Here is a 25593-nt window from a genome sequence, read left to right as displayed (position 1 = left end):
ACCGATGCTTCCGAAAATTCCTCCTCCTCCGTGAAAGTAAAGCACAGCTTTCCTTTTCACAGTTGGCCCCGTTCTGGTCGAGTAGATCCTCACTGGCACCCCATCAAATTTCTGGTTCTGAATGAGAAGGGACGGATCCCTACATGGAGGTACTCCGTTAACCCAAAGCCGTAAGACACTGGGGACGCTGCCCAAACCCAGCTCCTCTAAAACAATTCCCTGTTGAGCAAAGCACAGAAGTGGATAAATTAATTTTGGTTGACATCCCAGGATTCTGAGGAATTTGGAAGATGTGGTCACAGAGCCACTGGATGGAGACTTTCCGGGCTCCTGGACCATGGAGGAAGTGTCAGAGGACTGGAAAAAAGCTGATGTGGTTCCAATCTTTAAAATGGGCCAAAAAGGGAGGCTGGTCCCAGTAAACCATAGGCAATCAGCCCGACACAAATACCAGGGAGAATTCCAGAAAATAACCCTGCAGCCAAAGTTCCCTCTAATTTATTTCCGGTGTGGGCAGAAAAGTATAATGTCTGAGCAGCAGTCCCTTTGGGACAGGGCGGCAAAGAAGTCAAAATAAATAAATAAATAAATAAATAAATAAACAAACGAATGAATGAATGAATGAATGAATGAATGAATGAATGAATGAATAAATAAATAAACAAACAAATAAACAAATAAACAAACAAATAAAACAAACAAACAAACAAACAACAAATAAATAAATAAAAATAAATAAATAAATATTCATGTCTGAGCAGCTCTATGTACTTTGTCAATAGTAAACCATAGAGATTCTCAAATTCTGAAACAGATTCCTAAAAAGATAAACCAATTTATGCAACCCACTTGAATAAATTAATGCTTTCACTGGCATAAGGGCTATGCAAGGAAATACTTTTAAATTTCATGTTATAATATATGTTAAATAAAACAATTACATAATTGTATAATTTAATTTTCAAATATTTATTTTATTTAAAATAGGATATTTATGACTATGTTTTGATAATTTATGTTTGGTATGTATGTGCTGTTTGGTTTTTAATTATGATAGGGTTTTTAGTTTTTTTTTAATATTAGATTTGTGCCTGTATAATACTGTTTTTATCGTGTTGTGAGCCGCCCCGAGTCTTCGGAGAGGGGCGGCATACAAATCTAATAAATTATTATTATTATTATTATTGATGGGATGAATGAACTTGCTTACTTTTGTTGACATCTTGTTCTGATCTGTAGCCGATGTAGTATACCGATGTAGCATATATGATAGGATAGGATTATATTATATCTGTACTTCTAGCATAATATGCCTTGTTTACTCTGACTGTATAATAGCCAGGATAGGACTATACGTAATTCACATAATTAGTCTGCACTTCTGGCGGAAACTGCTAAAGGAAATAACTGAGCATAAAACTGTTTAACAACATCCCACTGATAACAAGTATACATTACTCAAGGATGAAAGCTACGTGATCAAAGGATGCAATATACATTGCTTGAGGACAACAGGATGAGGCTGTGATAATAATAATAATAATGATGATAATAATAATAATAATAATAATAATTTATTGGATTTGTATGCCGCCCCTCTCCGTAGACTCCGGGCGGCTAACAACAATGATAAAAACAGCATGTGACAATCCAATAATAAAACAACTAACGATAAAAGGCATTGCTCATGGTAAACAGGAGATTGGCTGTGATAAAGACAAATGGCTCAAGGAAATTAGCTACATGAAAGGACATTACATTTGCTCAAGGAAATTGGTTACGTGACCGGACAAAGCCTTGATAAGGATTTATTCAGGGCAAAGGTTGCAGGACAAGACGATGACAAGGGGAGGCAGGGCAAAAGGTTGTGTCATACTTAGAGTTATGCTATTGGATGTTTGTGTAAACGTGTAATCATTGTTATTTGCATATGCTCACAATAAAAGGAGGCGAGCGGCTCAAAACCGGGGTCACTTCACCCAGAGAGAAATGGGTCCAAGTCTTCTTTCTAGGATTGGCGTTCGCGAGTGACCCCGCCTGGCTGGGGGTGCCCTAGATCCCTCCGAGACATCGTTCCCCTCAGGGATTTTGCAGCCACCTCACTGATTAATGTCTGATAATTGCAAAAAAAAAACCTGAGTCACAAAAGTAGAAATGCCACAAACCTTTATCAGCACTGCCAATGAATTGATTATTAGGATTGGGTAAGACGCTCTTTGAAAATACCTAAAATGTTTCCATGCTAAAAAGCCAAAAATGTAAAAAATGATTTGGAATAGTAAATTTCACTATTAAAAAGTCACTCAAAAGATTATGGAATTACCAGTATGCTAGTGGTGATACATGAAACAAACATTTTAAGTTTAAGTTTAAGTTTTATTGGATTTATATGCCGCCCCTCTCCGAAAACCCGGGGCGGCTAACAACAATCATGAAAATATACAATAAAATCCAATACTAAAAGCAAATTTAGTTTCGACAGAAACAATGCACAGTAACATTTGTTATCATAATTTAAATGATTTAGTTGGCAGCTCATACACTTCTTGACGCTACTAAAAAAAAGAAGCTGAAAATTGATTTGTAAGCATAGCAATGCCCACAATTCCAAATTTGATTATCATGTCTGAAACAAATCTTTTTTAAAATTTCTACATACTGTTGTGGTTGGCTCTGGCCCAGTTCCTGCCCCAAAGAATGTGGAGGTGGATGTGGGGGAAACATCCACATGCCCCAGGCCTGTTTTGCTTCTGATAGAATCTCACGACGAAGGCTCCTCTGACGAGGGAAGCGTAAGTAGCAGGGAAGGGGGGAGTTTGGCAGACAGCCCGGGAGGAGATTAATCATCCTTATCATCCCTGGATTCTGAACAAGAACTTATGACAGACCCACGCATGCGTAGAGTGATGCATAGGAGAGAACAACTGAAGGATAATTTCAGGAGATAAGTGAGGTCACCTGTGGTTGGGTGGGGCTGCTGTAATTAGTGCTACAGATAAAAAGAGCAGCATGCTGGTTTAGGCTTGTGGAAGTTTATCTGATTCATAGTTCGTCAAGATCGTGGTTTTTCTGTTTCCCTCTTCAAGACTGTGTATGGACTTTCTGGACTTTGGACTCAATTTCCCAGTTACTGGGTGAGAAATTGGACTGCATTTAACCTGTGCCTTGTTTGCAGCAGAAAATCCCTTTGACATTTAAAAAGGGAGTTTTTTCTGCTTTTCTGTTGATAAAGACTTTTGGTTTTCCTTCTATCGTGTGGTGTGTGTCTTTCTGGACTAATTACCCTGTAATTATGGGCGGTTGGGACATGCCGGCAGAACACATACCACTTCCAAACCAATGTTGAACTTCTTACTTTATAGAGAAGAAAACAATTGCTAGCTTTGTTTTCCAAAACCCATAAACATTGAAAGAATTGCTATTTCCTCGTATACATTGTGCGCAGTATTTAGGAGAACAGTATCTAACATATATGGGAACATAATTGTTAAACTTTACTGAGAAGTCAGTCCCTTGTTCAAGCCTATCCATGTGAGCTGAGCATTACAAATACTGTCTTTCTAAATAAAACCATAAATTCATAGTATACTACTACAAAAAGATATGTTTTAAAGAAGCTGAATATACCACTACAAATTTTCTTAAAATAAAATACTTATAATGGTATTGGCCAGGAGTTCCCTTCAGTTAATTTACTGTAGGGCAAAATTTATACTGAAATGTTCCCTAACTAACAAATCCCACTATCAACTCAGTATCAATTGTCACATTTATTTATGGAGAGATACTGTGTGTAACAAGCACTATACAATCATATTCCCTTAGTGTTGTGGTTGGCTCCTGCCCCAGGGAATGGGGAGGTGGATGCAGGGGAAAATTCAACATGTCACAGGCCTGTGTTATTGCCGACAGAATCAGATCAGAGTTTAGTTTCCTCGGATGAAGAAGAAGGTGGGAGTGACTCGGCAGAGGAGGGCTTGGCACACAGCCAAGGCAGTCAATCTTCCCTATCTTCTATAACTTCAGATGATGACATTTTGGACCCACACAAGCACAGAATTATGCATAGAACAGACCAAATAAGAACATATTACAGGAAATAAGGGAGGCCACCTGTGTTTGGGTGGGGCTCCAGTAATTAGGGCTGCTGCTATAAATAGCAGCATGTGGGTTTGGCCATTGTGGAAGAATATCTGTTGCAGTTTCATCAGGAATCTTGTGTGCTGGACTTTGTTGCTTCTTCAAGTCTTTGAAACCAAAGCAGAGCAACGTGTGTGTGTGTCTCCCTTCCTTGGAAGAAGAAAGGGTGTGAAGTTTCTCCACAGCTGCTGGCTAAGTACTTAATGACTGCTTAAGGGACATTGTACAGACTACCGGGTTGTTTTGGGAAGAGTGCTCTTTGCAATACAAAAAGAGTGCTTAGTTTATTTTGATTTTTGTGATAAAGAACATTGTTTTGAATTTTCAAACGTGTGTGTCTGAAATTTGTATCCTTGAATTTTTGGGACGTTCCTATCAGAGATCCCGACAGAACACTTAGCGGCTTGACAATAAATATGTATACACATTTATCACATGAATACAAATGCAAAACTTGAGTACTAGCCGCGAAGGAAGGAAAGAAGGTGCCAGGCCCATTTCAGCAACGCCTAACCAAGTGTTTCCCAAACTTGGCAACTTGAAGATATCTGGACTTCAACTCTCAGAATTCGCCAGCTGGGGAATTCTGGGAGTTGAAGTCCAAATATCTTCAAGTTGCCAAGGTTGGGAAACACTGGCCTAAACCACCCTGGTGGATCAGGGAGGAAATCAAATTCCCCTGCCCCTTTTCTATCAAGTTCGCAGCACCCACGCTTGCCTATTTCGTACAGTTGCCCTTCCTCCTGACGGTGGAGAAGCCTGGTAGTAAAATATATGCCACGGTGCTCCCCTTGGCCACTAAATAGGCCAAAGAGACAGTTCAGTTCAGCAGCGACAACGGCGGCCATTTGCCAGACTACTGGATCCCTCTGCCTGCTGGCTTGCTTTCCTCTCTCGGAGCTTCCCCCATCCCTCACTGCCCACCGGCGCAGGCTACCTTCGGGGACCAACGCCCCTCTTAGAGAGGACACGCCCCCCACCTCCCCCACGGGGAGTGGTACGAAGCCTTCAATCTGGCTCCCTCCCGCTTCCTTAGTCGAACACTGTGGGAGAGGGAAAAGGGAAGAGACCGAGCTGCCATCTTCTCCCTCAGCAATTGGCGTGGCACCTGTCGCCCGCATGCAGAGACACCCCCTCCCCTCCAAGGGAAGCGACTCCCTGCCCTCTGCCATTAACAGTTTAAAAGAAGCCCACCCGCAGGGAAACCGCTGGGCTCAAGATCCGCCGCCCACCTTCTAGAGCAGTGTTTCCCAACCTTGGCAACTTGAAGAGATCTGGACTTCAACTCCCAGAATTCCCCAGCCCGCGCTGGTCCCTGGTCGCGCTTGTCCACCGGCTGTTCTCTCCAGCGCCCGGGCTGGGTGATTCAGGGGATGACACGGCGCTTTCCCTCGGCCCCAGCCCGGCCTGGCCCGGCCTTCACGCCGAGCGTTTTCTCAGCCACTGGCAAGACTGTTCCCTCAGCAGGAGCGGAGCGGGGAGGAGGAACGTGACTGGCTGCCCGGCACTTTGAAAGTGCCGCCGGTGCCCCGCTCAGCAGGGCCAGAGTCGGGAGGAGCCAGATCGCGGCGGGATGGAAAATGTAATTGCGCCCGCGTAAAATGATCTGTGCCAAGACTCCCCGCTGTCTGCACAGCTTATGGGGAACAGTGTCCGCAGCATATTTGTCTGAAAAAGGCCATTACTAGAAGGCAGCATCGTTTTGTTACTAACAGATCAGGTCAAGCAAACCTTATTGCCTTTATATATACAGTGGCTAAAATAGGGGATCAAAGAGTTGTACTGGGAGACCTCTAAAGTCACTTCCTGACCTGTATGATTCTATGCTTCTATGTGCTGTGGATATAATACACTTGGAGCCCTTGACATGGCAGACCACAGAACGAGGTAGGATAGGCAGCATTGCCACTAACCCATGGATGGCCGGCCACACTCCACATGTAGCCCTCAATGGAGTGTTGTAATCATAGGTTCATAGGCACTGAACATTGGAAGGGAATATTGCTGAAGAGTGATGTTTTAGCCTAATGGGTGCTGAATAAAACCTTATTCTTCCTCTATGAAGGGGCAGCAAAGTCCAGGCTGAGCAAGCAAGTTGCAGAATCCATGACCACGTGGAAAATAATTAACTTGATATACAGCATGAAGAAAATGTATAGCTAACTTCCATATAAGGAAATATATGCCTTACTCTCATTCCTTTGCTAATCACCAGTAAACACACAATGCAGGAAAAGGCAAAGAATGGAGCTTCCGTTAATTATCTATAGGGAAGTCACGAGGAGGTTGCCTTATACAGTGCATGAGTGAATGGTAGTTGGAGCATGGCTTAATGTATGTGGCGTTCGCGAATTGGTTATTCTGTACCACATGTCAGGAAAAGTGACATACAATAAAAGGAGAGATCTCAATACAATAGAGGTCGTCTCATTGAGAAAATTCTCTTCGTTGCTTCATTTTGATGTGGCAATCATGGCATTCTGTGCCTCCCTAGAGGTCGACCCACTGGGGGAGGGCTGTTTGTTTTCAATGGAGGTGCAGCTACCTGGAAGGAAACGTGCCATGGGCCACCCCGAGGTCCTGTCTGGGGCCCAGTGCTCTTCAACAACTTCATCAATGATGAGGGGATTGAAGGGGGCACTCATCACATTAGTGGATGACACAAAGCACAAAGAGAATTGCTAATGCTTTGGGAGATAGCCTGAAAAGGACCTTGACAAACCTGGACACTGGATCCTACCCAACAAGACTCAATTGAGGGTTGGGAAAGGTAGGGTATTGCGCTTAGGCAGGAAGAACCAGATGACCAAGTACAGGATAGGCACACTTTACTCAACAGTTAATGTCCGTGATAGGGATCTAAGTGTCCTGGTGGACCTCCATTTAAGTGTGACTCAGCAATGTACCATGTACAAAGCCATGTACCCAGCTATGGTGCAGCTGTGAGAAGAACGAAAAGGAAACAAGAGGAGGCTCCCCTTCAGGCCTCCAAAACTGGACAGAGGAACTAGTCAGTTTCACAGCTTCATCCCCAAGAAGCCAAGAAACCCAGCCCTCCTTCAGGCTTCCCCATTTTGACAGACGGATGAGCCCGTCCATTTCACAGCTTCAAAAAACTCTTTCTGTTTCACAGATGTGGGTGTTCATGAATTCAAGCCAATTCTTATCTTTTGAGAAAAGGATAAATCAATACAATTCTTCTGTCACAGTTCATGAAAAAACGGAACGGAGGGAAACCTTACCAAAATTAACACAGTGATGATCATTGTCTGGTAGAAGCGGGCCTTCAGGGGCTGATCGATCCCAGGAGGAAACGTGGTTCCTTTGCACTGGATAAGGACTGAGAGCAGAAAGACGGCTGGGCAGGCGGCTCCTGCGACGAGGAGGCTGGCCAGGCGCTTCCCGTAGGACACCATGGTGCCTCGCCTGGGACAGGCTCTCTTCCTCTTCCCCTGCCGAGTTGTCCGTGGAGGCTGACGAGAGCCCGTCGGCTGATCCTGGGAAAAGCAGACAGTCCAGGATTGATAAGGGGAGGCTGGTCTTCTCCTCCCCGCCCACTCTGGAAGGTGTGATGGGAGTTTCCTCTAAGAGGCTGTCCAATTAGGAAACAGAGGTGGCAGGACGTCCAGGTGTACGTCTACAGGCTTGTCCTTGGGCCAATATCTTCTGAGCAGTTCTCCTCCCATCAGCTGGGCATCGAAATACCACCTGGTTACCGTGAGGGTTTAATCCCCAACCTTCTGCTGGTTTCTCAATCAAGCCATGCGTCATCGCTGTTTGAGGAGGGAGGGTCCTATGAAAGCTTTGTTCACTGAGTCATTCCTCTTGCCTTGCCATATAATTAATGTTATTTAATTCTTTAAAAAAAATTGACCCAGGATTAATTGGAATGACTTGAAAAAGAAATAATACTTTAGGGAGGATATTCATTTTGATTGTGGAGATTCTTCCAACTAGGGATAACTGTAAATTATTCCATATTTCCAGATCCTTTTTAATCTGTCCTAACAATTTTATATAATTATCATTTTTAAAAGATATAGCTTTGGAGATAATCCATATGCCTAAATATTTCATCTTTTTTGTAACTTTCATATTTGTTAAATTTTCAAGATGTTTTATCTGTGGCTCTGTCATGTTTTTTGTTAATATCTGTGACTTTTCCTTATTAATTTTCAAACCTGCAACTTTCCCGTACTCTTCTACAAGATTTATTAACTTCAAAATTGATGTTGAAAAATCCTCTATTATAAAAACTACATCATCCGCGAAAGCTTGGACTTTATATGTTTCTTTTTTAATCTTCAACCCTTTTATTTCCTTTTCTGCTCTTAGTTTTATCAATAAAACTTCTAATGTTAGAATAAATAATAGTGGTGATATTGGACATCCGTGCCTCACTCCTCTTTGTATTTCTAATTTTTCTGTTTGTTCACTGTTTATTATAATTCTAGCTGATTGGTCAGTATAAATAGCGTCTATTATATTAAAAAAATTAGTTTCTATGTTCATCTTGTTTAATTGTATTTTCATAAAGTTCCAGTCAACATTATCAAACGCTTTTTTAGCGTCTAAAAATATAAGTGACATTTGTTTTTCAGGGTGTTGTTCATAATATTCTAAAGTATTTATTATTGTTCTTAAATTGTTTTTAATTTGTCTACCTGGTAAAAATCCATTCTGGTCCTCATGTATTATTCCATTAATAATATTTTTAAACCTAGTAGCAAAAATTGATATAAAAATTTTATAATCTACATTTAACAATGATATCGGCCTATGGCACTGGACCAGAATATCTCTGAGACCGCCTTCTGCCGCACGAATCCCAGCGACCGATTAGGTCCCACAGAGTGGGCCTTCTCCGGGTCCCGTCAACTAAACAATGTCGGTTGGTGGGCCCCAGGGGAAGAGCCTTCTCTGTGGTGGCTCCGACTCTCTGGAACCAACTCCCCCCAGAGATTAGAACTGCCCCTACTCTCCCTGCCTTCCGTAAACTCCTTAAAACCCACCTTTGTCGTCAGGCATGGGGGAACTGAAACACCTCCCCCGGGCATGTACAATTTATGCATGGTATGTTTGTGTGTGTGTTTGTTAGTAAAATGGGGTTCTTTTTAAATATTTTAAATTATATTTGGATTTGTTATGAATTGTTCTGTCTTGCTGTGAGCCGCCCCGAGTCTGCGGAGAGGGGCGGCATACAAATCTAAATAATAAATAAATAAATAAATAAAATAAATAGTTTTCAATTTTTTCCTTCTCAGTTCCCACTTTATGTGTTAAAGTTATTAAAGTTTCTGTCCATGTTTTTGGTAATTTACCTTCTGCTATTATTTGATTAAATATTTCTAACATATTTTTAAAAACTATTTCAATGTCTAAGCTATAAAATTCTGTTGGTATCGCATCTGGACCAGTGGCTTTATTGTTTTTCTGATTTTTAATAGATTGCTGTAATTCTATTTCTGTAATAGGTTTGTTTAATTTTTGTTGTTGAGCTTCCGTTAATACCGTAAGTCTATAGTCCTTAAGTAATCAAAAATTAAATCTTCTTTTATTTCTTCTTTCCCATATAATTTCCTGTAAAATTCTAATGCTATTTCCTTTTTTTTCATCTGTTCTATGTCTTATTACACCTTTGCTATCATCCTAACTGGCCCAGGCCAAGAGCAGGGCAGCAAGGTCCACAACAGCCTCCACTGCCAGCCCTCAGACCCACATTATCCTCTGGGAAACTGGAGCTGGAGGGAGCCTCTTTCCTTGAAGGGGCTGCGGTTGGGTTCCACGAACTATTCAGCCCTTCGATACACTGCGGAATAGGTGAGCTGCTATTCCTGGTTGTGCAAACCATGAGGTTCACCTCCATCCTTTCCTGAATTGACCGCGATCCAAACATTGGTGCTATCGATACAAGATATAAGTATAGACATAATTGGGAATAGATGAAATTGATACGAATCAAGGGAACATTAGGACAGGGGTGTTAGGCACGCTGGTGAGTTTAAAGACCTCTTAGGAATGAGGTGAGGTCCACAGTAGACAGTCTAAGGGTCTGTTCAAACCTGGTGAGCAGGGTGAACAGAGATGCTTCTCAGGAGATGTGGAAGGATTCTCGTGGAGTTGTTTCTTTACCTGCGTGGGGTCTCAGAGATGCTATCTCTCCGAGCCCACCTGTTGCCTGGCATGCCCCCCCCCTCAGCTGAGTCACTGCAGAGACAGGCCACAGGCATCAGATGCTGGAAGAGGAGCATGGGCCATGCCCTGATCGGCATATCTCCGGGACCGTCTTCTGCCACACGAATCCCAGCGGCCGATAAGGTCCCACAGAGTTGGCTTTCTCCGGGTCCCATCGACTAAACAATGTCGTCTGGTGGCCTCAGGGAAAGAACCTTCTCTGTGGTGGCCCTGGCCCTCTGGAATCAACTCCCCCCAGAGATCAGAACTGCCCCTACCCTCCTTGCCTTTTGTAAATAGCTTAAGACCCACCTATATTGCCAGGCATGGGGGAATTGAGACATCTCTCCCAGGCTTATAGAGTTTATGTATGGTATGCTTGTGTTGTATGTTTTTAAATGACGGGTTTTTAGATACTTTCTTTTAATATTAGATATGTTAAACTGTATATTGTTTTTATTACTGTTGTGAGCCGCCCCGGGTCTGCGGAGAGGGGCGGCATACAAATCTAATAAATTATGATTATGATGATTATGATGATTATGATGATTATGATGATTATGATGATTTGATTATGATGATATGATGATTATGATGATTATGATTATGAATTATGATTATGATGATTATGATTATGCTTATGATTATGATTATGATTATGATTATGATTATGATTATGATTATGATTATGATTATGATTATGATTATGATTATGATTATGATTATGATTATGATTATGATTATGATTATGATTATGATTATGATTATGATTATGATTATGATTATTATTATTATTATTATTATTATTATTATTATTATTATTATTATTATTATTGCAATGCTCCCGGGCTGAGAAGTCACATTTCTGCAGCTGTGCAACATGGCCACCCAGAACCCTGCCTTGGTCAGGCAGGAGGGTCCCCATGCTCAGCATCCCTGCATGCAATCCCCCCCCCAGGGGGAGGAAGGCACGGGAATAAGAAGCAAGAGGTGGATTTGTCCTGCTGGTCTCTTTGGATGGAAGATTTCCACACCTCCCCCTCAAAAACCCCACCCCAGCCTCCCGAGGAATGGAATTTTCTGGCTGAATTGATGGGGTTTTGCCATTGGGGGACTGGACATTGGGGTTCAACTGAAAGAAGTGAATTCACACACACACACAAACACACACCAAGAGAACTTTATTTGAATCTCATTCTGGTAGATTGACTGGCCCTTAAGCAGAGTTTCCTGGGCCACCGAATTCTCTGTGTTTTAGGAATAAGACGAAAAGGTGATGTCTCTCGTTTGGTTTCATTTTGGCCTCACAAGCGTCTGATAAAATCGGTGACATCACGGACAATCCTTTTTGCTGAAGGAAAGGACAGGATGCCATAGCCGAAAAAGGACATTACTCCGTGCATGCCATTTTCAACATGGCTCCAGGTTACTGGCACACCGTTGTCCCTCAGCCGCTTCATGTAGAGCAGCCCATCATCTCGAAGGACATCAAACTCACAGGTCAAAAGGAAGGTCTGAGGAAGCTTGCGGACGATTGTATCTTCAGCCAGCAAAGGGGAATAAGTCTCTGAGAGCGTCTCTTTCATTTCTTCGTACAGCTGAGGTTTAAAATCAGACAACGAGTAGTCTTCTTCTGTGTAGCCCCTGACTTTGAATCGTTCAGGGATGTTGTTGGCATTCACCCACTTCTGGTACTTCAGTCGGGTAGCCTTGGGGACGTGACTGCCCCTCAGAAGACCATTTGTAAAGGAAGTTGACTTGTTAAGGTAGCGGCAGCATAAGTAGATGGCCAGTTTTCTCCACAGGAAGGGACATCTGCTGTTCTGCTGATAGGATGGCAAAGATAAATCCATGGCCTGAAGTGTTGGGTAGATCAGTGCCTGAGCGTGTACCTTGGGAAGCTCCCTGTGGTCTACCAGTAGCTGGCAAATGCGTGTGGCAAAATTAGCCCCAGCACTATCTCCAGAAATGATAATACGGGAACTGTCTACGCCATAATGTTCTGTGTGTTTCATGAGGAAGACAGCAGCCTTCAGACATTCGGTATACTGGTTTGGATACGGATTCTCTGGTGCAAGTCCATACCTGAAAGGAGCAAAAAATGACTATGTGAATTAATCCCGAGTAAATCCCAGCAAAGTTGTTGGACACACAGTTCCAAGGATATATTAGGGAATTGTGCAGCTGGTGTCCAAATGAAGTCGGAGATGCTTACCCAAATTTCTAGTTTTATATATTGATGAATATTTTACATCTATATTGACAGAAAACAAGGTAGTCAGGTCACCAGGGGCACCGTGAGGTAAATCAAAAAACACACAGAAGAAAAAAGCGGGGGGAAAGGGAAACACCCCCTCCACTCCCACAGCAACCAATCACAGTGCAGATTGCCTCAGGCAGGAGCTGGTGTTCTCCAACCAATCAACCAACAGAACGTTTTCTGGCTCACTGCCCAGCCCATCACTGTTCCAGCTGCTAAATTGAACTATTGCCACAAAATGTGACGACTGCCGGCTTACATCAACAAAGCAGAAAGCATTTCTGGCTGCCTCAGCGGCTTCTATTTCAAGCTGGTGCAGAGCTGTTAAAAGAGGGTTTAAATCTTGTCTTAGTGGCAGAGTTATCTATGGGGTCGGTCAAGAGGCAGACCCAGCTGGGCTGTGAAGTAGAGTGGTCCGAGTCCTGAATTCTCCCTTCCTCACTTCGGCAGTCCCCTCCCCCCTCCCCTTTCCCCCCTCCCGTCCTTGTTCTGCCTCCTCCTGGCTGTTTGTGCTCTCCCTCTCTCCCGCTTCCATGAAATCCCCAGGGGAGACCTCGGGACCCAGCTCGACTCTTTCCAGCTGGGGAAAGGTTGATTCCGTAAGCCTTGATGCAGTATGATTGTGTGTTGTGCGTTGCAGAGAGCATGGACCGGGTGTCATTCCTTTGCTTACCTATACAAGGCTGTCAGCCTGGACCATCATGTTAGACACCCCCCCCCAGCACAACCCCCAGTGCTGCAAATTAGAGAAGCAAAAAGGTAACACTCACTCAACCGCCACCACCGTCGCGTTCCCCTCTTTGGCCATGTGGCGCAGGATTCTTTCGTAGGCATCTGAAATGAGCAGTGGAGAGTTGCGCTGGATGCAAACTCACCCCCGAAAACCTCTTTCTTTCCCTGCCTGAAGCCTTGGCGGGAGGTTTGCTGAAGGACGGCCACGGTCATTGCTTTTGGGATATTTTGTCAGAGGGCAGCTATAGGGGAATCCCCCAGGGGGATTAGGGTGAAGGAAGGCGGAGAGCAAAGGAAACTGAGGTCTTAATACAGCTGGGCCACTCCGCTTTCATTCTCAGAACAGCTCAGATAGGCTCAGCAAACAGGGGATCCCGTGTTTTGATGAATTTGGTCTTTTCAGCAGTTCGGTCAAAGTGGTTTGGTGACCGTTTGCCCAGAAAAGGCTGTTGGTTTCTCTTACGGGCCTACACAAGGTGAACAAAGACTTAGGACTGTGACAAGAAGGGCTGGTTGGAAAGCCAAACGCCTTTGATAGCCTTCGCATTGCACATAGGGAAGTAGGATCACTACAGAGCGTACTACAGAGTGGGGACTTCATGAACATGTCCCTGTTGCCTCTTGGCAGCCAACCACCAACCTGAAAGGGTTTTGCCATTACGTGGGAAGTTTTTAGGGTTCCAGCTATTATTTCCATAGTTCCCTCTAAGCTGAGCAGTGAGCAATCGCTCACTTAAAAATCATCATCAACTCAGAGTTTTCCAAACCTGCCCAGAAGCCGAGAGGGAAAGAGTGAGAGGGAAGGAGAGAGAGAGGAAGAGAGGAAGAGAGAGAAACAGATAGAAAAAAGAGAGGAAGGAAAAGAAAAAGAATGGGAGTAAGGAAGAGAGAAAGAAAATCAAAATCTAGTTTGAAACTAGCTCAACTATTTAAGTGGCATTTTGATATTGAGTTGCCCTATTATGAGCTCACTGTTATAGACATACAGTACAGTATTTTATTTTGAAATTCTCTGAGGCAAAACAGGGTGGGTTTTTTATTTGTTTGTTTGTTTGTTTATTCATTCATTCATTCATTCATTTATTTATTTATTTATTTATTATTTCTGTGCCGCCCAGTCCCGAAGGGACTGCCGCTCAGACACTATACTTTTCCGCCCCCCCCCCCAAAAAAAATTAGAGGGAACACTGATTATTGCCCTGAGAATATATATTCAGTTTAGCTGTCTGAGAGTGGCTTGCAATAGTTTATGTGGCCTTACCGATGCTTCCGAAAACTCCTGCTCCTCCATGAAAGTAAAGCACAGCTTTCCTTTTCACAGTTGGCCCCGTTCTGGTGGAGTAGATCCTCACTGGCACCCCATCAAATTTCTGGTTCTGAATGAGAAGGGATGGATCCATACGTGGAGGTACGCTGTTAACCCAAAGCCGTAAGACACTGGGGACGCTGCCCAAACCCAGCTCCTCCAAAACAATTCCCTGTTGAGCAAAGCACAGAAGTGGATAAATTAATTTTGGTTGATATCCCAGGATTCTGAGGAATTTGGAAGATGTGGTCACAGAGCCACTGGATGGAGACTTTCCGGGCTCCTGGACCATGGAGGAAGTGTCAGAGGACTGGAAAAAAGCTGTTGTGGTTCCAATCTTTATAATGGGCCAAAAAGGGAGGCTGGTCCCAGAAAAACCATAGGCAATCAGCCCGACACAAATACCTGGGAGAATTCCAGAGAATATAACCCTGCAGCCAATATTCCCTGTAATTTTTTTTCTGTGTGGGCGGAAAAGTATAGTGTCTGAGTGGCAGTCCCTTTGAGACTGGGCAGCATAGAAGTCAAAATAAATAAATAAATAAATAAATAACAAATAATAAAAATAAATAAATAAATAAATAAATAAATAGTCATGCCTGAGCAGCGCTATGTACTTTGTCAATAGTTAATGAATCTAACCATAGAGATTCTCAAATTCTGAAACAGATTCCTAAAAAGATAAACCAATTTATGCAACCCACTTTATGAATAAATTAATGCTGTCACTGGCATAAGGGCTAGGCAAGGAAATACTTTTAAATTTCATGTTATAATATATGTTAAATAAAACAATTATATAATTGTATAATTTAATTTTCAAATATTTATTTTATTTAAAATAGGATATTTATGACTATGTTTTGATGGGATGAATGAACTTGCTTACTTTTGTTGACATCTTGTTCTGATCAATGTCTGATAATTGCAAAAAAAAAAAACCCTTAGTCACAGAAGTAGAAATGCCACAAACCTTTATCAGCACTGCCAATGAATTGATTATGAGGATTGGGTAAGACGCTTTTTGAAAATACCTAAAATGTTTCCATGCTAAACAGCCAAAAATGTAAAAAATGATTTGGAATAGTAAATTTCACTATTAAAAAGTCACTCAAAAGATTATGGAATTACCAGTATGATAGTGGAGATACATTGAACAAACATTTTCGACAGAAGCAATGCACAGTAACATTTGTTATCATAATTTAAATGATTTAGTTGGCAGCTCATACACTTCTTGACGCTACTAAAAAAAAGAAGCTGAAAATTGATTTGTAGGCATAGCAATGCCCACAATTCCAAATTTGATTATCATGTCTGAAACAAATCTTTTTTAAAATTTCTACATACTGTTGTGGTTGGCTCTGGCCCAGTTCCTGCCCCAAGGAATGTGGAGGTGGATGTGGCGGAAACATCCACATGCCCCAGGCCTGTTTTGCTTCTGATAGAATCTCACGACGCAGCCTCCTCTGATGAGGGAAGCGTGAGTAGCAGGGAACAGGGGAATTTGGCAGACAGCCCGGGAGGAGATCAATCATCCTTATCATCCCTGGATTCTGAACAAGAACTTATGACAGACCCACGCATGCGTAGAGTGATGCATAGGAGAGAACAACTGAAGGATAATTTCAGGAGATAAGTGAGGTCACCTGTGGTTGGGTGGGGCTGCTGTAATTAGTGCTACAGATAAAAAGAACAGCATGCTGGTTTAGCCTTGTTGAAGTTTATCTGATTCATAGTTAGTCAAGATCGTGGTTTTGCTGTTTCCCTCTTCAAGACTGTGTATGGACTTTCTGGACTGTGGACTCAATTTCCCAGTTACTGGGTGAGAAATTGGATTGCATTTAACCTGTGCCTTGTGTGTACCAGAAAATCCCTTTGACATTTAAAAAGGGAGTTTTTTCTGCTTTTCTGTTGATAAAGACTTTTGGTTTTCCTTCTATCGTGTGGTGTGTGTCTTTCTGGACTAATTACCCTGTAATTATGGGCAGTTCGGACATGCCGGCAGAACACATACCACTTCCAAACCAATGTTGAACTTCTTGCTTTATAGAGACGAAAACAATTGCTAGCTTTGTTTTCCAAAACCCATAAACATTGAAAGAATTGCTATTTCCTCGTATACATTGTGCGCAGTATTTAGGAGAACAGTATCTAACATATATGGGAACATAATTGTAAAACTTTACTGAGAAGTCAGTCCCTTGTTCAAGCCTATCCATGTGAGCTGAGCATTACAAATATTGTCTTTCTAAATAAAACCATAAATTCATAGTATACTACTACAAAAAGATATGTTTTAAAGAAGCTGAATATACCACTACAAATTTTCTTAAAATGAAATACTTATAATGGTATTGGTCAGGAGTTCCCTTCAGTTAATTTACTGTAGGGCAAAATTTATACTGAAATGTTCCCTGACTAACAAATCCCACTATCAACTCAGTATCAATTGTAACATTTAGTTATGGAGAGATACTGTGTGTAACAAGCACTATACAAACATATACCATTAGCGGCTTGACAATAAATATGTATACACATTTATCACATGAATACAAATGCAAAACTTGACCACTAGCCGGGAAGGAAGGAAAGAAGGAGCCAGGCCCATTTCAGCAATGCCTAACCAAGTGTTTCCCAACCTTGGGAACTTGAAGATACCTGGACTTCAACTCCCAGAATTCCCTAGCCAGCATTTGCTGGCTGGGGAATTCTGGGAATTGAAGTCCAAATATCTTCATGTTGCCAAGGTTGGGAAACACTGGCCTAACGCACCCCGGTGGATCAGGGAGGAAATCAAATTCCCCTGCCCCCTTTCTATCAAGTTCGCAGCACCCACGCTTGCCTATTTTGTGCAGTTGTCTTTCCTCCTGACAGTGGAGAAGCCCGGTAGTAAAATATATGCCACGGCACTCCCCTTGGCCACTAAATAGGCCAAAGAGACAGTTCACTTCAGCAGCGACAACGGCGGCCATTTCCCAGACTACTGGATCCCTCTGCCTGTTGGCTTGCTTTTCTCTCTCGGAGCTTCCCCCGTCCCTCACTGCCCACCGGTGCAAGCTACCCTCGGGGACCAACGCCCCTCTTAGAGAGGACACCTAGGCTGCCCCCCACCTCCCCCGCAGGGAGCGGGATGAGGCCTTCAATGTGGCTCCCTCCCGCTTCCTTAGTCCAACGCTGTGGGAGACGGAAAAGGGAAGAGACCGAGCCGCCATCTTCTCCCTCAGCAATTGGCGTGGCACCTGTCGCCCACCCGCAGAGACACCCCCTCCCCTCCGAGGGAAGCGACTCCCTGCCCTCCACCGTTAATAGTTTAAAAGAAGCCTGCCCGCAGAGAAACTGCCGGGGTCGAGATCCACCGCCCACCTTCTAGAGCAGTGTTTGCCAACCTTGGCAACTTGAAGAGATCTGGACTTCAACTCCCAGAATTCCCCAGCCCGCGCTGGTCCCTGGTTGCGCTTGTCCGCCGGGCTGGGTGGCTCAGGGGATGATACGGCGCTTTCCCTCGGCCCCAGCCCGGCCTGGTCCGGCCTTCACGCCGAGCGTTTTCTCGGCCACTGGTGAGACTGTTCCCTCAGCAGGAGCGGAGCGGGGAGGAGGAGCGTGACTGGCTGCCCAGCACTTTGAAAGTGCCGCCGGTGCCCCGCTCAGCAGGGCCAGAGTCAGAGGAGCCAGATCGCAGCGGGATGGAAAATGTAATTGCGCCCATGTAAAATGTTCTGCGCCAAGACTCCCTGCTGTCTGCGCAGCTTATGGGGAACAGTGTCCGCAGCATATTTGTCTGAAAAAGGCCATTACTAGAAGGCAGAATCGTTTTGTTACTAACAGATCAGGTCAAGCAAACCTTATTGCCTTTATATATACAGTGGCTAAAATAGGGGATCAAAGAGTTGTACTGGGAGACCTCTAAAGTCACTTCCTGACCTGTATGATTCTATGCTTCTATGTGCTGTGGATATAATACACTTGGAGCCCTTGACATGGCAGACCACAGAACGAGGTAGGATAGGCAGCATCGCCACTAACCCATGGATGGCCAGCCACACTCCGCATGTAGCCCTCAATGGAGGTGCAGCTACCTGGAAGGAAACGTGCCATGGGCCACCCCAAGGTCCTGTCTGGGGCCCAGTGCTCTTCAACAACTTCATCAATGATGAGGGGATTGAAGGGGGCACTCATCAAATTAGTGGATGACACAAAGCACAAAGAGAATTGCTAATGCTTTGGGTGATAGACTGAAAAGGACCTTGACAAACCTGGACACTGGATCCTACCCAACAAGACTCAATTGAGGGTTGGGAAAGGTAGGGTATTGCGCTTAGGCAGGAAGAACCAGATGACCAAGTACAGGATAGGCACACTTTACTCAACAGTTAATGTCCATGATAGGGATCTAAGTGTCCTGGTGGATCTCCATTTAAGTGTGACTCAGCAATGTACCATGTACAAAGCCATGTACCCAGCTATGGTGCAGCTGTGAGAAGAACGAAAAGGAAACAAGAGGAGGCTCCCCTTCAGGCCTCCAAAACTGGACAGAGGAACTAGTCAGTTTCACAGCTTCATCCCCAAGAAGCCAAGAAACCCAGCCCTCCTTCAGGCTTCCCCATTTTGACAGACGGATGAACCCGTCCATTTCACAGCTTCAAAAAACTCTTTCTGTTTCACAGATGTGGGTGTTCAGGAATTCAAGCCAATTCTTGTCTTTTGAGAGAAGGATAAATCAATACAATTCTTCTGTCACAGTTCATGAAAAAACGGAACGGAGGGAAACCTTACCAAAATTAACACAGTGATGATCATTGTCTGGTAGAAGCGGGCCTTCAGGGGCTGATCGATCCCAGGAGGAAACGCGGTTCCTTTGCACTGGATAAGGACCGAGAGCAGAAAGACGGCTGGGCAGGCGGCTCCTGCGACGAGGAGGCTGGCCAGGCGCTTCCCGTAGGACACCATGGTGCCTCACCTGGGACAGGTTCTCTTCCTCTTCCCCTGCCGAGCTGTCCGTGGAGGCTGACGAGAGCCCGTCGGCTGATCCCGGGAAAATCAGACGGTCCAGGATTGATAAGGGGAGGCTGGTCTTCTCCTCCCCGCCCACTCTGGAAGGTGTGATGGGAGTTTCCTCTAAGAGGCTGTCCAATTAGGAAACACAGGTGGCAGGCCGTCCAGTTGTACCTCTACAGGCTTGTCCTTGGGCCAGTATCTTCTGAGCAGTTCTCCTCCCATCAGCTGGGCATCGAAATACCACCTGGTTACCATGAGGGTTTAATCCTCAACCTTCTGCTGGTTTCTCAATCAAGCGATGCGTCATCGCTGTTTGAGGAGGGAGGGTCCTATGAAAGCTTTGTTCACTGAGTCATCCCTCCAGCCTCGGGCCTTCTCTTTGGCAGCCTCACTTCTCCACGCCAAGGCTCCTGTCCCTGCTGGTTGGTTTTTCTCAGTCCATAAACCCGTCAACCATCCCTGATTCAAATGCATTCAAGAGGGATTTCATCCATGGAATCGTATATTTCTGAAGAAGTGTAATGATTTCATTGGGTGCAATTCCTCCTCCTCTTTTATTGGGTCTGTTTCTTTGGAGCAATTCCTATCCCTCCAGCACCCTCAATCATGGGTTCCATTCCACCATGTGTTGGTAACGGCCGGGGTGGGCCTCGCTCCATTACCATGCGGTATTCTCAGGGACCTCCTTCTGCTGCATGAATCCCAGCGACCAGTTAGGTCCCACAGAGTGGGTCTTCTCCAGGTCCCGTCAACAAAACAATGTCGCTTGGCGGGACCCAGGGGAAGAGCCTTCTCTGTGGCGGCCCCGGCCCTCTGGAACCAACTCCCCCCAGAGATTAGAATTGTCCCCACCCTCCTCGCCTTTCGTAAGCTTCTTAAAGCCCACCTCTGCCGCCAGGCATGGGGGAACTGAGATACTCTTTCCCCCTAGGCCTTTACAATTTTATGCATGGTATGTCTGTACGTATGTTTGGTTTTATAATAAGGGGTTTTAACTGTTTTAATATTGGATTGTTTATATGCTGTTTTTATCACTGTTGTTAGCCGCCCCGAGTCTACAGAGAGGGGCGGCATACAAATCCAATAAATAAATAAGTAAGTAAGTAAGTAAGTAAGTAAGTAAGTAAGTAAGTAAGTAAGTAAATAAATAAATAAATAAACAAATAAACAAATAAACAAATAAACAAATAAACAAATAAACAAATAAATAAATAAATAGCCTGTCCTTTGCTGCTGCACATGCTCGGAACCAAAGAAACCAGAGAGTTTTGCTGCCTGTAAGAGATTCTTGCTGCCGTGCCTAGAGCAGCAGCCTGCGTCAGTTCCGGCACCGTGACCTGCTCTTTGATCTTCTGGGCCGCAGGAGAGATGTCTGCAGCGCGGAAGAGCACAGAACAGGCTGCGCGGCCAGAATTGGAGCCACCCGGCCTGCTCCCTGTGCCAGGGCCCCTGCAGGAGGCGATCCAGATAAGCAGGGGTGAAGGGTGCAGCAGGATGAACAGCGGGGGGAGCAAGGGCAAGCGGCGGCCTGGTGGGGTCATGGGGCCTGGCGGGGCTGCGGGGGATGGCGGCGAGGGCTGGTGGCGCGGGAGCTGGCGGGGATGTGCTGCCTGGCAGTGCCGCTGGGGCTTTTGATGGGGGGAGGGTGGCACGGTGCAGCCTGGTGGGTTGGCACAGCCTGGTGGGGTCTAGCGAAGCCATGGGCGTATAGGAGTGGGCAGTTCTTACCTTGTTTTTCTGGTTGCGAGTGACCGGTGGCTCTTCTCCCCAATTTCCAGGGAAGCAAAAACCCTCTGCGGAAATCGCAACACACACACACACGCATGGAAATTGCACTTTCATGTGTCTTCATGCAAGATTTGGTTTCCGCACATGTGCAGAAGCCGAATCACACGCTGGGAACAGGTGGGCGCAGGTGCGCGCTCCTGGCGCATACTGGTAGGGCTGGGATTGGTGGCCCTCCCCTGGTAACCGCAGTGAAACCACAGTCACCCTCGCAAAGACTTACAATTCTTCCTGTTCCTTCTCCTGTTTCTGAGCCTTGGATTCTGAGCGACCTGAGCTCTTTACGCCCGACTCTGTGCTTGCCTCCCTTTGATGCCCAAGTCCCTTCGCTTGGAGCATGTGGGAGCATGGGCGGACCACACTGTCAGTTCTTACCAGTTTGGTTTCACCCATTGTTCTCACTGAGCACATGTGCCGCTGCTCGGGGATCTCTGACGCCCTTCAGAGCAAATCATCTCCATGGAGAGAGGGCTCCCTCCATCCAACTGACACTGGCACAAAGAAAGAGGCAAAAGAGATTTTTCCAACCCCTCAAGGAGACAGACAGGTCATTATCTTCTAGTGAAGGAAGGGGAGATGCACAGGCTGGTGAGTCCACAGAGGAATCCTCTCTATCTAGGGCAGGTCATCCTTTTTTTTTCTTCATATTTTTATTATTTTTCTTTAAGACAGACAATACAAATGACATTTAACATTTAAAGGAGCTACCATTGCTCCGCTAATCATAGAAGTCTAACTAATACAGAAAAAAAAGTCTAGCTATAATCAGATCAATACAGAAATACAGTTTATAATACTCTGGTTTCCTGTAAAATCTACATCTATTTTTCCATTTTTATATTGTAGTTCATATAATTAAAATCAATTCTAATATCTATAAATTTTTGTCAATGTATTACTAAAATATCATTTTAATAATGTAATTAAACTAATTAAAATCAATTAATTAAACTAATTAAAATTTTACACTTAAATTTTCTTAAAATCCTACAAGACTATGTAATTATTCAATTTAAAATCTACTTCTTCTTTGTATCTATTTTAACAATATAATAAAATAATTGAAATCACTTATTCAATCTAAAAACCTTATCCTTTAAATTTGTTAACATACTACTATTGTATATTTAATTGAATGAGTACAAACATTGTAAAATTTGTTCATGTATTATTAAAACTGTTTTTTAACATTCCACCAATTATACACTTTATCCCAAATTTTATAAAATTCTGTTTCCATTTGGTTATTTAACCGTCTTGTCATCATGTCTAATTCTGCACATTCCATAATTTTTTTAAATACTTCTTCATCTTTTGTTATTTCCTTTTCTTTCCATTTTTGTGCAAATGTAATTCTTGCGGCTACTAAAATATGAATTATTAAATAATATATTTCTTTTTTATATTTAGTGTCACAAATACCTAGTAGGAAGAATTCTGGAGTCTTTTTAATCTTCTTATTCGTTATTTCCTTTAACCATTTTTCTACTTTATTCCAATAAATCTTAGCTTAGCCACCATGTATGAAAATATGTACCGATTTCTTTTTTACATTTCCAACAAACAGGAGAAATATTAGGGAACATCTTTGAAATCCTATATGGTGGAAGGTGCCATCTGTAAAACATCTTAATTTGATTTTCTTTAAAGGAAATTGATTTTGTTATTTTCCAATTATATATCCATACCTTTTCCCATGTTTCCAAATTTATTTCTTTTCCAAAATTTTTTCACCAACTGACCATATTGTCTTTCAATATCCAACCTATCGTTTTATAGTTTATTAAATATTTACCGTATGTAACTTTCCAATTAATTTCCCTTGATTTTGAGTCAATAATTTCCCAAGTATGTTATTTTCTTTAATAAAAATAAAAGTTCTGATATCTTTTTGGTATCTAGAATTAATCTGCGCATACTGCTACCAATCTATATCGACACCTATCTCTTGTAGTTCTTGTTTAGTTCTTAATTTTAATTGATTGTCCCATAAATCTCCATATTTCCATATCTTCCCATCTTTTAAAAGGTTTGGGTATGAAATGGCCTCAATTGGCATTACTAAAAAATGATTTTTCTTTATTTCATTCCAAGCATCTATCAACGCTTTTCTGATAACATTACTTTTAAAATATGAATGGGTTTTAAACTTTTCATACCATATAAAGGCATGCCAGCCTAACATTAAATCATGGCCTTCTAAATTGAGTAATCTTCGATTTTCAAGAATTAACCATTCTTTTATCCCTATTAATGCGGTGGCTTGATAATATAACTTCCAATTGGGGAGGCCGAGGCCTCCTCTTTCTTTATGGTCTTCCAATGAATTTTGTTTTATTCTTGGTTTCTTGTCTTGCCATATAAATTTTTTTGTAATGCTATTTAATTCTTTTTAAAAAATTGACCCAGGATTAATTGGAATGACTTGAAAAAGAAATAATACTTTAGGGAGGATATTCATTTTGATTGTGGAGATTCTTCCAACTAGGGATAACTAAATTATTCCATATTTCCAAATCCTTTTAAATCTGTCCTAACAATTTTATATAATTATCATTTTTAAAAGATATAGCTTTGGAGGTAATCCATATGCCTAAATATTTCACCTTTTTTGTAACTTTCATATTTGTTAAATTTTCAAGATGTTTTATCTGTGGCTCTGTCATGTTTTTTGTTAATATCTGTGTCTTTTCCTTATTGATTTTCAAACCTGCAACTTTCCCGTACTCTTCTATAAGATTTATTAACTTCAAAATTGATGTTGAAAAATCCTCTATTATAAAAACTACATCATCCGCGAAAGCTTGGACTTTATATGTTTCTTTTTTAATCTTCAACCCTTTTATTTCCTTTTCTGCTCTTATTTTTATCAATAAAACTTCTAATGTTAGAATAAATAATAGTGGTGATATTGGACATCCTTGCCTCACTCCACTTTGTATTTCTAATTTTTCTGTTTGTTCACTGTTTATTATAATTCTAGCTGATTGGTCAGTATAAATAGCGTGTATTATATTAAAAAATTTAGTTCCTACGTTCATCTTGTTTAATTGAATTTTCATAATGTTCCAGTCAACATTATCAAACACTTTTTAAGCGTCTAAAAATATAAGTGACATTTGTTTTTCGGGCTGTTGTTCATAATATTCTAAAGTATTTATTATTGTTCTTAAATTGTTTTTAATTTGTCTACCTGGTAAAAATCCATTCTGGTCTTCATGTATTATTCCATTAATAATATTTTTAAACCTAGTAGCAAAAATTGAAATAAAAATTTTATAATCTACATTTAACAATATCGGCCTATAGTTTTCAATTTTTTTCTTCTCAGCTCCCACTTTATGTATTAAAGTTATTAAAGTTTCTGTCCATGTTTTTGGTAATTTACCTTCTGCTATTATTTGATTAAATATTTCTAACATATTTTAAAAAAGTATTTCAATATCTAACTTATAAAATTCTGTTGGTATCGCATCTAGACTAGTCGCTTTATTGTTTTTCTGATTTTTAATAGATTGCCGTAATTCTATTTCTGTAATAGGTTTGTTTTTGTTGTTGAGCTTCCGTTAATACCAGTAAGTCTATAGTCCTTAAGTAATCAAAAATTAAATCTTCTTTTATTTCTTCTTTCCCATATAATTTCCAGTAAAATTCTAATGCTATTTCCTTTTTTTCATCTGTTCTATGTCTTTGCTATCATCCTAACTGGCCCAGGCCAAGAGCAGGGTAGGAAGGTCCGCAACAGCCTCCACTGCCCTGCTGGCATCTGGCCAGCCCTCAGACCCACATTATCCTCTGGGAATCTGGAGCTGGAGGGAGCCTCTTTCCTTGCAGGGGCTGCGGTTGGGTTCCCCGAACTATTCAGACCTTCGATATACTGCAGAATAGGTGAGCTGCTATTCCTGGTTGTGCAAACCATGAAGCTCACTTCCATCCTTTCCTGAATTGGCCGCAATCCAAACATTGGATCCAAATATTTTAATATTAGATTTGTTTCGCTATAATATTGTTTTATTACTGTTGTGAGCCGCCCCGAGTCTTCGGAGAGGGGCGGCATACAAATCTAATAAATTGAATTGAATTGAATTGAATTGGTGCTATCGATACAAGATATAAGTATAAACATAACTGGGAATACATGAAATTGATACAAATCAAAGGGAACATTAGGACAGGTGTGTTAGGCACGCTGGTG

General features: G+C 42.5%; 1 protein-coding gene across 2 annotated transcripts; it reads right to left on the bottom strand.

The window, feature by feature from the left end:
* Positions 1–11510: 11510 nt before the first annotated feature.
* LOC139170730 (arylacetamide deacetylase-like 3) lies at positions 11511–13508 on the bottom strand. 2 transcript variants are annotated; one of them, XM_070758219.1, is made up of 2 exons: positions 13345–13508; positions 11511–12399 (listed from the first exon to the last, which is right to left on the bottom strand). In XM_070758219.1, exons 1-2 carry the CDS (start codon positions 13380–13382, stop codon positions 11619–11621), a joined length of 819 nt encoding a protein of 272 aa, XP_070614320.1. In that variant the 5' UTR covers positions 13383–13508; the 3' UTR covers positions 11511–11618. The 2 variants fall into 2 exon arrangements, with proteins under 2 accessions (XP_070614320.1, XP_070614321.1); XM_070758220.1 differs by lacking the exon at positions 13345–13508 and adding an exon at positions 12530–12603.
* Positions 13509–25593: the final 12085 nt, after the last annotated feature.

The sequence above is a fragment of the Erythrolamprus reginae genome, chromosome 8, assembly GCF_031021105.1.
Source record: "Erythrolamprus reginae isolate rEryReg1 chromosome 8, rEryReg1.hap1, whole genome shotgun sequence".
Taxonomy (NCBI): Eukaryota; Metazoa; Chordata; class Lepidosauria; order Squamata; family Dipsadidae; genus Erythrolamprus; species Erythrolamprus reginae.
Note: the sequence above shows the minus strand (reverse complement) of the source record. Positions and strands in the feature narration are given on the sequence as shown.

Coding starts and splice junctions, on each gene's coding strand:
- LOC139170730 (XM_070758219.1), bottom strand. CDS start 13,382: ATGGCCAAAGAGGGGAACGCGACGGTGGTGGCGGTTGA. Junction 12,400..13,344: donor GCGACGGTGGTGGCGGTTGA/GTGAGTGTTACC, acceptor TGCTCCTTTCAG/GTATGGACTTGCACCAGAGA.